Here is a 13,260-nt window from a genome sequence, read left to right as displayed (position 1 = left end):
CCACTGATACCCAGAGGAAGGGGACTTTGTTGTGTGGAAAATGGAGGAGACCCTTGGGCCTCCTCCGACCAACCCCGCGCATGGGCTTTCATCTTTTTGTACGTTTTGTTCACGGTTTGAAATGTTTGGGGGTGCAATCCTCTGTACGAAATCCCACCCCCAGTACTGGCACAAACCAGGGATGAGAAATCCGGTGCTTACCACTTGGAGGGAGTGCTTCCCTCCCACAAATTAAAATGATCACCCTCAATATCTAGGGTGTAGGCCATCCCATAATGATAAAACAAATGCTCAACTATGCACGCGATATACAAACAGACATATTGCATCTAAGCCCAATTGAGTCAGAGAAACGGTCAGGGTTTGGTTGGAACAGCGGTACACTCCCCATGTCAAGGGAAGAGGGGAGTATATATTCTAATACCCAAGAGGGTCTCCTTTCAGGTCCTCTACATGCTGGTAGATGGCAGAGGCAGATGCATGTTAGTGCAAGGCCACATACACCAGGTTGTTACTCTTCTAAACATATATGGGTCCACATCAGACATGCAATTTTTCTTTACCCACACCTTCTCTGCTTATGCATGATATATGAGTGCTACGATACTGATTGGGGAGGGGGGGGACTTCAATGTAGCCCTATCCCCATTAATAGGCCACCAAAGCACTTCTACGACTTCGCAACCGATCCCACGAAAACTCACCACCCTCCAATCTCTTCTGGAGGAGCTCCGACTGAGATGCTTGGCGAATCACTCACGGACAACAGAGACTTCACATTCTACTCCAATAGACACAGCAGCTACTCCAGGTTAAATTATTGGTTCCTCCCCTCTAATTCCACTCAATTAGGGAGTGTAAAATACTGGCCTCCACCCTCTCAGATCACTCGCCAGTACTACTCCGGTTAGACCTTCCGGACGTCCCACATAAGAGACCAGTGTGGCGCCTCAATTTGAGAGCATTGGGATACCCGGACTTCCCTGAACATCTAGAGGGCGACACCGACGTATACTGACAAACCAATATGTCCAATGAATTTACTGCTTTGAACTGCTGGGACGCATATAAGGCTTACATTAGGGGGTAGTGTATATCACGGTGGGCTAACAAGCTAAAAACGTGGGGGAATGGGAAGCACAACTGATGGCCGACATATTGCCGATAGAAAAGGTGCATAAATGCTTGCACGACCCACAAACACACGCTAAACTGATGGTGCGTCGAACATAATTAAAAGCGGTCTCCTCCTCTCGGGCCCAGAAATCATTCACTAGTTGGTCACTAACTTATTATTGCAAGGGAGACCAACTCCTTCATTTTATGGCACTTGCACTACTCAATCAACAGGCAGTGCAAATTATTGACTCCATCAAAGACAGGGACGGGAACCTATTAAAGGAAGCCAAACTTATTAATGAGCGGTTCTCACAAGTCTATGGCGCACTATATGCAGAACCACCCCCGATAGACCCACAGCATATCCATGAATTCTTAACCACCATATAGCTCCCCAAATTGAAGGCAACCCATATAGAAACTCTGGCCACTCCAATCATCATGCAGGAGATTCTCTGAGCGATCGGGCACCAACGGACTTCCCATCGATTTCTATAAAGCACTAGCCGATCGTCTAGTACCCACCCTCCGAGTTGTGTATGCCAAGGCTGGAAACACCGGCTCCCTACTGCGCTCCATGCTCTCAGATAAAATAGTGGTGTTCCATAAGAAAGGCCAAGACACAGACTGCGGATCGTATCGCCCAATATCTTTAATCAATGCTGATGCAAAGATCCAAGTGAAATGTCTTGCCCGTCGCATCAAAGGCCTTCTCCCTGACCTTATCCACAAGGACCAAACCGGGTTCATTCTGGGTAGACACTCGACCGACAATTTTCGCCGACATTTACACGTCATAGCTGGGGGGTACACCCAATTGAGGGAATCCTAACATTATACGCAGAGCAGGCATTAGACAAGGTCCAATTGGACTTTTTGTTTCAAGTAATGAGCACCTTCGGCTTCCCACCAGAATTGATCAAACACATAAAATTGCTATATACTGGCAGCAGCAGTGGTGACGAATGGCATTACATCTACCCCTTTTGACCTTCACTCGGGCAGACAACAAGGATGTCCTCTGTCTCCCCTCCTATACGCTCTTACTATTGCGCCGTTAGCGGCCAAACTATGAACAGTCCCTTGATGGACAGGGATACAACATGAGACAGAGAAACACTGGGAGGCCCTCTACGCAGACAATCTCCTTATATATTTAGGTGACTACAAGACCACACTCCTGAGGCTGCGTCAACTACAACACATCGGCCCAATGGTTGGCTGAGTTATAAAAAGGACAAAATTCGAGTTCTTCCCACTAAGGCTAGACATCCCTTGGGACCCTGGCGGGGTGGCCACATTCAGACTCCACTATATCACACCTGAGGGTTAAAATATGCTTGACCCCAAATGAAATACTCCAACTAAACTATCCCCCAGTCCTACTAAAAATTAAACAAGATCTACTGAGATGGACTCGCTCCCCTTGTCCCTCTCCGCGAGGATCAATGCTTTCAAAATGAATTCATTACCGAAACTAATTTGGCAATGATGCTCCCCTTCTACCCTACGAACCAGATGTTCAAGGAATTAGACTCCTACATAACTAAATTTGTCTGGAGGGCCAAAAAAGGACGGCTCAGACTAGAAATCCTTCTGGCCTCTAAGGTGGACTGCGGCCTAGCGCTACCATTTTGGAGAATATATTAACAGGCGGCGCAAGTATGCTGGGCCAAATGCAGGCTCAACGAAGCAGACCTGACCAGCAGGAATATGATTGAACTATCCCTATGGACTCCGCTTGCACCGGCCGAGATCTTGGCTATGCCCCTGAACAAACTACCTGCCAAAATCAAAAAGCATCCAGTACTGGGACTAACGCTTACTCAATAGCATAGACTCTGGGCGTTGCAGGGATCTTCAATGCATGAGACCCCAGGCTGGAGTAGTATCAGGGCACTGTTGTCATATGGGCTAAACGACAGGCTACATCCCAATCAAGATACAAGTTGCCAACATGTCAGGGTAATGGACCTCTACGAAGGTCAATCCCCACTTAGCTTCCCAGATGAGTGGCAACTGCTAGGGCTGGGTGAATCAGATTGGCTCCAATGCATGACCCTGCTACTGGTCATTCGCAAACATACCACATAATCCCTTACAGCCACCCCAACGCTGAAGAATCAGAAATGGAGCGGAATGTGACAGTGTACCCACACTTACATAATTTCTAAACAATATTCACCCACAATAACTTAATACGCATCCGCATTCATGCATATCATTGGTTCAATGATCTGGGAACCCAGTTCGACCCAGGCGACCTCTATGACTATTTTGAAGCCATACCGATGGTCTTGGTGAACGTCCGCAATCGGGACATCCAATACAAAGGATGTATTATACACCAAGCAAACTGTTTTGGATGGGTCTCTTACACTCACCGGACTGCTGGAGACTATGCGGTGGTCAGGTCACATTCTATAGTCTTGCCTGAAGATAAAGACATTCTGCGACAAGGTATACAGACAGATCTTGTGCATAGACGGGACAGACATTGCGATGGCCCTGGGCGCTCTACTACTGGGGGGACAAAGGGAGGACTAGCACCCCAACCACATGCAGCGCAGGATAATACACAATGATTTTCACAGCGCGTGAAACTCTGATCCTTAACTGGAAAGCAGTCAAGCCACCCACCAACTCCATGTGGCAGACACTACCCTTTCTAAAACGAATGGCTGGTGGTAGTGGTTTACTTTTTACTACTGTTGTGTGTTTTTACCGCGGGCTGCGTTCGCAGCTGCAGTAAGGCACCCATGGGTGCCCATTTTGTCGAAATGGCCCTGGTCTTCTTTTTTCGACATTTCTTGCTGGAAAGGTCCTGTTTGAGATTTACTCTGCGCGCCAAACCAGGTTTGGTCCATTTGTCCGTTTTGTCTTTGGCGGGATTCATGAGTGAAGCCCGTCTCTGGCTCCAGGGTGTCTGGCAGGGGCAGGAAGTGAGGCAGGTGCCCAAAACTCCCTGTGCTTAATCCCCTTAGTTACAGGAATGCACCCAAAATGTGATTGGCTGGCTGGCTGTCCTGGCAGGACAGCAACCCTGATGAGTGATTGACAGCTAGGCAGGAATGCATGGGAGAAACCTGCATAAAAGGCGAGGCTTTTTGGCTTGGAAGGCAGAGTCTACCACTGGACGAAGGAATCCGAAGAACTTGGAAGAGACGCCTGCTGCAATTCCTGGACAGTTGGTGTGCCCGGTGGAGCCCTGCTGCTGTGCTGAAGCTCCAAATTTGCCTTGACTAGCAAAGCCCTGCAAGGACTACTTCTCCCCTTGGGTTGGTGGAACCAATCAACCCCAACGTGAACTCGTCTGGACATCCGCTCGGAGCTGGCTGTACTTCCACTGCTGCTGGAACCAAAGTGCCAGGGAGAGGAACACCAGATAGAGTGCATCACTTTTAAGTCGAACCCAAGCTTCAGGAAGATCCTCTGCACTCCCAGGAAGCAGGACTGACCAAGCCTGAGCCACCTAAACAGAGTGTTGGACGTGTTGGACCCCAGATGCGAGGAAAGTCCAGAGTGGTAGCCGAGAACCACTGTGGTGCTATTTGCTGAGACTCGAGGAGCTGAAACCGCAAAGTGCCGCTAAACTGAAGTTTGCCCATTGCTGCCTCTGACCTTCCCATTGTAGTGCAGGAGTCCCCAGACGTCCTCCCTCTTGTCCCCACGACTGAGGCCCAGGAACAACAGGATCTGCAGAGCTACACAGGAACAGAAGCCAGTTGGAACCATTTCTTCTATCCAAAAGGTACTGTAAAACTAATGGGACGTAACTCTTCTTGTTGTAGTATTACTTGTTCTCAGTTGAGACTGGTCTTGGTTGCTCTTGCAGAGTTGCTTGCAGCTTTGCACCTCACAAGCCAGCTTGTGGCCCTATACTGATTCTACTTATTCTACAAAGACTTCTAAAACATTGTGCAAGACTTTTACTTACCTGCAAGAAGTGCTTCAGCTCATCTAGACTTTTGTAAAATTACATTGGCTGTCTTGGCTCCCGAGAGACTCTTCTTACCTCTGACTTTGTGTGTTACGTTTCCTCCAGGAAAGGGTTAATTTACTTTGAATTGGGGGCTCCAAAAGTACTTAGCTGCTGAGAATATTTGTTTAACCTTTGATTTATGCCCAAACCCTTTTCTTGAAACCAATCTCAGTATTGCTCTAAATGTACCAGTGACATATTAACGTCCACAGTGTCCTAGTCATTTAAGTCACCTGAGGGTGTAGGCAGGTGTCTGTGTGCCATCCCAAATGGGTACTTGCTGATTTAGAGAAACTAAGAGTGTGTATTTTGGAGTGTATTTGTGTGTTACTGTAACGCTCACCTGGTATCCACGGGGACGTCACTCAGCCTGTTCGGACCTCTTACGACCTTGAACACTTCCCTGGAGGCTATTCGACTGGAGACTGGGCCTGAAACACAGGATTTGTAGAGTTTAACTCCCTATTGTCTCTGTGTGCTTGAACCCCTTCTTTCCCGGGGTCCAACCCTTCCCTTTGATCCACAGCTCACCTTGTTTTCTTGGATAGTGTGCTCTCCGTCCTGCTTTCAGCACAGGAGCGCATTGATTGAAGCGGGCTTGTTGCTGCCTAGTTACTTCACTGGCAAGAGTCTGACAGGTAAGTATAATGAGTCTTTTGAACAGTTCTCTAACTTCGTCCCTTTCCTTCCTTAGATGATGGCCGGCGTCCGGTGATGGCGGCGTGCTGCTGAGGTGAGTGAGAGTGCGATGCGCGATGCACCCCTTTCGTATTTGCATTGAACTGAGTTCTTTTTCTGTGTCTTTTAGGTGCTGCGACGTTTTCAGCGTAATTGCCGGTTATGAAGAACAAATCCGGTGGGTAAGCACGGTATGCGCCGCCTCTAGATGTTTCCACGCTAACGTGGAGTGCCTTTTCCCTCTTGCAGATGGATGACAAGTTCCGGAGACAGAGTCCCCCAAGAGCGGCTGGGATTCAGGTAAGCGTTTGAAGCTCATACAGTCTTTAAAAAATAAGCGAAGATTTGCAGAATGCTTACTAATGCCTTTTTTCTGTTCTTTTCCCTTTTCCTTAGGAAGCGGCGTGCCGGGATGGGAATAACACCGCCGAAGATGTCCGCAAAACAGAAGGAGCGATGAATGATGGGCAGAAGCGCCGCAAGGTAAGGCTGTTCCTAACGGTGTTCTTGCAGGAGCTGAGCGCAGAAGAAAATGCAGGCCTACTGGAGACCGATCCGAACACGGTGAGTGTCACGCTGCAGGTGCAGAAAACGCAAAGCATGTTTCTCAGCCTGGGTGTGGCTTAAATAGTCTCTGGGTATCCCAGGTGTCTCTGGGCTGAACCACACCCAAAAGACAAGGCCACACATGCAGTTCTGGGAACCGAAATATGTGGGGGCATCCATCTTGTACCCATCAATGCACTACAAGTCCAATCCCCAATGTTACCCTATGGGAGTGAGTGAGTCTGGTGCTACAAGCGCCAAGTCTGACTCCAAGTGGGTCTTTGGAGGGATGGAGAGGTCCTTGAGGGCCATGTAGGTGATTGTGGCCTGGCTCCAGCCCGACATCTAGGAGGGCTGGGGACATGAGGGGCAGGAATCATGGCAGTTACTTATATATTGCCCCTTCTGAAGAAGGCTTATTGAACTGACTTTTAAATTCATTAATAATTGTTTAATCAAGAAACCTTGAGTGTAAGTTTATTTGAATACTTGTTACTGTCGACCTCGGTGTAAAAACACTACTGCTCACATTGACCCCTGCTCAGCCACACTACCAACCTGTGTAGTAGACACTATACCAAAGGTTGGGTTCCTATTGCCAGGAGGTCAAGGTTGCTGTAGTCTCCCAAAAGGTACTTCACATGATAGTGCCTAACACTGTCTGTGCGTAAAGGCACCCCTGCAGTGCTCCTTGGGACGTGTCCCGGTGCTTACGCCACTTGGCTCCTCAGCGATGGGACCGGGATCATCTTTAGATTCCTCGGCCATTAGGCCAGCAGCTACCTGAGCCTCGGTACCCTTCTCGCCAGTAAAGAGCCGAATTGGCCCTTCGCGCTGGCATACTTCCCTGGGATGCTTTACAAAAAAAAAACACTTGCCTTCTTGGTTTTTCTTCTCACATACTCCTTTAAGTGTTCTGGTGGAGTCATAGAAAACAGCTCCCTCCAGCGCGCTACCCGATTAAGGCACCGGGGAGTAAGCACGTTGCGTGCCGAGCAGTCTTCCCATCAATGGTCTTCACTGAAGCACCGGAGTCAAAGGGTCTAATGAGGGAAACTAAACAGTTGCAAGATGGGCACCTGCTGAAGCCCGTCACGGCAGATATGCGCCGGGGACGGGCGGGGCACCCATGGACGGTGTCCTGTAAATTAAAAGTTTTTAATTTGTTAATAAAGAGGGAAAAACACGTGGAATTACGGGTCACTAGGAATCAACCACGAGCGCTGGTGAAGTTGGTCTGCTCCTGTCAACGCGGAAAAGAGGACTAAGGTGTGGCGCAAGTGGGCAGGGTCAAGGGAGCCATGCGCAACTAAATTTAAAAGGAGAAGACCATTGTTTCTAGTGAAAAGGTTTGTTCCCGTCCCTAGCGAGGGACGCCCTTACAGGAAAGGGGACTGTACGTAGGAGTAAGAGCAAGCGTCTCTTTCTGTGTTAGGTTCAGAGACTTAGGTCTGGCATTGGACAACTGTAGGCAGGGTGCCAGGCTTGGGAGGGGAGATTGGGGATGGAGTTAAATGCAGGTTTAATTAGCTAATTATATTTATATCAGGAACACTGTTCTAACATTTACAGGTTAACTCTCCAAGATGCCATCTGATCGAAATATCTAGCCAAAATTAATGAATGCGACTAGAAGAACAAGTTGATTACCCCTGGTAACGTTCTTTCTACTGGATGTTCCTCCACTGTATTCCTCATTTATGACATGTAATGTCCATCTTTGCCCGTTTCGGAATTTATTGGCAGAGGGCACCCTGCGTCGATGGCGTAGATTGGATGTCCTCGAAGGCCTCCGTCGAGGGTGACGTCATTGGATGTTATAAGTAGCATGCACAGCGCCCGTTGGCCTCAGTTCTCCCCTCCACGTGTATCGGAAGTGCCCCTAAACACGTGCAGGACAGTACTCCGCCTTAACGAAAGCTGTAACAGCATGGGAAATTCTACAGAGGGGTAGGTTGGGAGGGCGATGAGGAATACGTTGGAGGAACATCCAGTCGAAAGAACGTTACCATGTGTAACTAACTTGTTTTTCAAATGGATTGTGTCCTCCAACATATTCCTCATCTTTGACAGACTCTCAAAGCAGTATCCAAGATAGGAGGAGGGTGAAGAATTTAGACATGCAGAACTATCTAAGGGCAGAATTAAGGACTGCCTTACCAAAAGCAACATCCCAAGTGTGGGAAGCATCCAAAGAGTAATGCTTAGTAAACGTGTGTATTGATGACAACGTTGCAGCATCACAGATGTTCTTAATAGGGACACCCCTCTGCAGGGTTGTCGAAGTGGCCATGCCTCTGGTGGAATGAGCATTTAAGCCCTCAGGAGGGTCCTTGCCTGCCAGTCTGTAGCATTCAGAAATCATGAGGATGATCCACCTAGACAAGGTCTGCTTAGAAACAGCTTGGCCTAGTCTGTTCCCTGTATACCCTACAAAGAGTTGGGTGTCCACTCTGAATTTTGACATTCTGGAAATATAAAAGCTTAGCGCTCTCCTAGGATCCAACCGATGCAGCCTTTGCTCTTCCTTACTAGGTCGGGAAGGAGGATAGAAGGCTGGTAGCACAATTTTCTGACTTGCGTGAAAGTCCGAAACAACCTTGGGCAAGAAGGACGGTTTCACCCTCAATACAACCCTGTCCTTGTGGAATATAGTAAAAAGTGGCTTGGAAGAAAGCGCTTGCAACTCGCTCACCCTACGTGCAGATGTAAGAGCCATCAACAGGATTGTCTTACAGGTCAACAACCTCAATGGACATGAGTGCAGGGGTTCAAAGGGAGCATCTATCAAGAATTTCAAAACCAGGTTGAGGTCCCACACCGGAAACTGAAATGTAGACGGTGGGAACACATTTGTGAGCCCTTTTAGAAATGGAGTGACCAGAGGGATCTTAAAATTGGACCATTCCTCCGATGAGCGCTTAAAATTTGAAAGCACTGCCAGATAAGCCTTAATGGTTCCAACCTGAAGACCTTTGTGTACCAACGAAAGCAGAAATGATGGACCATCTGGAGTTGTACACTGAAGAGGATCAACATTCTTGTTTCTGCACCAGTCGTAAAACTTATTCCAACAGCAACGGTACAGAGCCTTCTGGCCGAAAGCAACACCTCCAGCACATCATCCAGGAGGTCCCAATCCTTGTACCTCAACCTTTCAGAAACCAAGCGTGAATGTTGACAGTGTTGACCGCTGGATGGAGAACCCGACCCCCCTCTCGCGAGAGAAGATCCTCTTTTTGTGGAAGACGTATCAGAGGACAGATGGACATGTCCAGAAGGTCCGGGTACCACGTTCTCCTGGCCCAATCCGGGGCAATGAGGATCATGCAGTTCCCGAAACTCCTCAACCTCCGATTACTTGAAGAATGACAGGAAGCGGAGGAAATAGGTACAGTAGTGGGCATTCCCAATCCACCAAAAACGTGTCTCCTAGAGCTCCTCTCAGAGGAAAATCCCTTGAGCAGTACAGCTCGCACTCCCGGTTGAGACTGGTCACAAACAGATCCACTTGAGGGGTTCCCCAAATGACAAAGATCTCTTGAAGAACTTCCTGAGATAGTTCCCACTTGTGGGAGACTGTGCTCTGCCTTCTCAGAGCGTCCGGCGCTGTGTTCTCCTACCCGGCTAGGTGAACTGCTGATAGGGAGATTCCTTCTTGAATAGCCCAATAGCAGAGCTGCATTGCCTCTCTGCACAGTGGTAGTGACCCTACACCACCTCTCTTGTTGAGGTAGTTAATGGCCACTGTATTGACCGTCATTATCGGGACATTCTTTCCCCGTACAGACGGCAGAAAATCCTTCAGTGCTAGTTTGATTGCCCTAAACTCCAAAAGATTGATGTGTAGTTTGGACTCCGATGAAGACCAATGACTGGCGACAGTCAAATCGTTGGCGTGAGCTCACAACCCCATGTGTGAGGCGTCCATCACTACAGTGATCTCCGGCCATGGTTGCCAAAAGTGTTCGCCCTTCAGAACATTCTCTCGCAGGGCCACTACAAAAGATCATTCGAGACTCTGGTCGGAATCTTTAGGCGGTCCGACATCTGACCCGAGAACTGGGTCTATTGCTATCAGAGAGCCCATTGAAAGGATCTCATTCTCAGGCGGGCCTCCGGCACCAGGAAAATTCAGGATGCCATGAGGCCAAGCAACCTCAAGAATTCAAAGGCCGGAAGATTCTGGGTATTCTGGAATAGAGCGGTTTTGAAGTGGCTGTTGCAGAGGCCGATGGTAAAGAGGCTGCTGCTGGAGCTGACTTGGCACCTCTCCCTCGTCCACCACGAGGGAACTTTCGTTGGCCCTTTTGTCTGGCCATTCCTCTCACCCTTCCAAATGAGGAGTAGTAGCGAATAGATCTACCCCTTCAAGGTTGTCCACTAGGACGAAAAGGCTGAGGTTGCTTAACAGCGGCACCTAAAGACTTGGCGGCCGCCTTAGCGGTCTGCAACTTCTCATGGCTCTCGTCAGCCGTGCTGCCAAAAAGATGAGACCCGTCAAACGGCATGTTGAGAAGTCGAACCTGCACATCAGGCGCAAAAACCCGACTTTTGCAACCACGCAAACCTGCGTATCATGGTGCTTGTAGCCATGAATCTGCTGGTACTATCTGCAGAATCCAACCCAGACTGGAGGGATTCCCACATGGCTTCCTTGCCGTCCTTAACAGCCAGGAAGCCGTCCCTCTCATCCACTTCTGGAATGTGCTCCGCCACCATGGAGATGCACTCCCATAGAGTGTATGAAAATTATGCAAGCGCACAAGTGTAGTTGGCTGATTTCAATGCCATACTCCCCACAGAAAATACCTTGCGCGCCCATCCATCTACGCGATTATCGTCCCTATCAGGAGGGATGGTAGGGTACGTGGCCTGCTTTGAGGTAGCCATAGTTGCGACAGGTAGCCGGGGTCGCTACTGGAGGGGCAGTATGTTCTTCTAAGAGAATTGTCAACTGCCGGATTAATTTCCGCGGTCTCCCAATTCCTGGTCACCCTTTTTTGAAGAGCCACATGGAAAGGTAACACAGGATCCATAGGCGGACCCCTATCCAAAATGTCCGTAAGGTCATCTTGATCATAATGCGCTGGAGGTCTCGCCCAGACCGGTTGGGATTTCTGGGGCTTGGACACCTTGACTACCTGAAGCTTCCCCTTTCGTTCCTGCAAGGCTTTCCCCATCATGGATTTACACTTGGAGCACGTATCTGTCTCTTGGCCCTCCCCAAGCCACCACAGCCAGTCTCGATGCAGATCCGTAATGGACATCTTGTAACCGCAACAAGGCGTCGTCAGGGTAGAAGACGAAGACATCATCAAAAAGAGAATATTCACAAGTACGAGGCACACTGAGTTTCTCGCGAAGCAAACAATTGCAGAAAAACAGAACTGAGGCCAACGGGCGCCATGCATGCTACTTATAACATCCGATGACGTCTCCCTCGACTGAGGCCTTTGAGTGACAACAACTCGACGCCATCGACGCAATGCGCCTTCTGTCGCAGTCTTTTTCCAAAGCAGTCGAAGCTGGACATTACATGTCAAAGATGAGGAACACGTAGGAGGATACAATCCATTCGAAAGTATAAAAAAGCGCTGTTAAAAGGTGAGATAGCAGGAAACATTGTCAATTTACCATTATAGGTGGTCATGGAATAAGTGTTCTGCTCTTACTGTTTCATGGCTAATGCTATGTGGTCATTTAGAAAATGTTTATGCAAAAGAAGTCGTCGGCATTGCTGCAACATTATCTAGCCTGTGGCATAAATATGTTAACTAACACCATTAAAACATACAAAGTTCTGCAATAAGAGAAAACCATGCTATCCTGAAGTCTACTGGTGCCTCAGTGGACTCCAGGCTCTGTTCAGAAAGCGGCCAGTGATCGGTACGCATCCCAGCTGGGCTCACCAAGCGACTCATGCTTCAGTGGTTTATACAATGAGTATGACTGAGATCGGTTATAGTAATGCCTACTGTGTGAACGTACACCATCAATCTATAGTTAGGCACTACATGAATGGCACTTTTCTAAGAAAAGGTGTTCTATAGCAAAACCCCCACAAGTGTCAAAATGCAACTAAAAAAAGATCTTTTGAGTTAATAATCCAGCTATAGTAAACTATTATTGGAGAAAGGGTACATCTGTGTCCCCCAGCTCACATGCAAATGCCCCCTTGTGTATTCAGATTACCATACCACATATCCATGTACAAACATGCAACAACATAATGCCAGAACTCTATTTCTTTGTAACTTCTACTTAGACAAAATGCATTTCCCACTGTAGGGCAAAGCTACATTAAAAATGTTTTAATACCACAACATAATATTTCACCACGGATTCACATTCTTCACAGCCAATAGACATACCTCTAAACTAAGAATTCTACTTACAGTGCTGTTTTTAAGTGCTGTGGTGCTGAAATTTAGTACAAGGCCAGGCTTGGAAATCAAACGGGGCCAAAAGAAAGCAAAAGACCCTTCCTCCGGTTTCTTCCCAGCAGCATCCTTTGTCCTGATCAAAAAATGTTTCCTGTGAAAATGAAACAAAAAATACATGAGAAAACAAAGCCTCGTTTTACTTTTGCTCTGGTTAATTTCTTAAATTGATTCACTGTTAGGGATTTTTACGCACAGCCCTATGATGAGGGGGTGTGAAGAGATCTAGCCTGAGCAGAAGAACCAGATATCCATCATGTTAGATTAAAAACACTCAATGGGTAACATAGCAGAGCTGTCATGCTTCACTTTTAGGAAGGGATGGGTTGGTACTAGGGGGGTACCAAAATTAGGCTTCAAGTAAATATTCGGCCAAATTCAGGCTGAAAATGATCTCTCGAAGTCGAATAGTTTCCCCTACAAAATAGATTAAATACTGTTTTGACTGGGCCTAGAATCCTTCAGGCACGCCATGTTTATCCTTCAAAAGGA

General features: G+C 47.9%; 1 protein-coding gene across 2 annotated transcripts in view; it reads right to left on the bottom strand.

The window, feature by feature from the left end:
- Positions 1 to 13,260, bottom strand: part of TMEM131L (transmembrane 131 like) — a 909,664-nt gene that overhangs the window by 296,133 nt on the left and 600,271 nt on the right. For both annotated transcript variants that reach the window (XM_069631301.1, XM_069631300.1), the window contains exon 17: positions 12,724 to 12,862. In XM_069631301.1, the coding sequence (XP_069487402.1) occupies positions 12,724 to 12,862 (139 nt within the window). The remainder of the gene's footprint in view (positions 1 to 12,723; positions 12,863 to 13,260) is intronic.

The sequence above is a fragment of the Ambystoma mexicanum genome, chromosome 6q (genome assembly GCF_040938575.1).
Source record: "Ambystoma mexicanum isolate Mex_15411 chromosome 6q, UKY_AmexF1_1, whole genome shotgun sequence".
Classification (NCBI taxonomy): domain Eukaryota; kingdom Metazoa; phylum Chordata; class Amphibia; order Caudata; family Ambystomatidae; genus Ambystoma; species Ambystoma mexicanum.
This window is presented reverse-complemented; position numbering and strand designations above follow the sequence as displayed.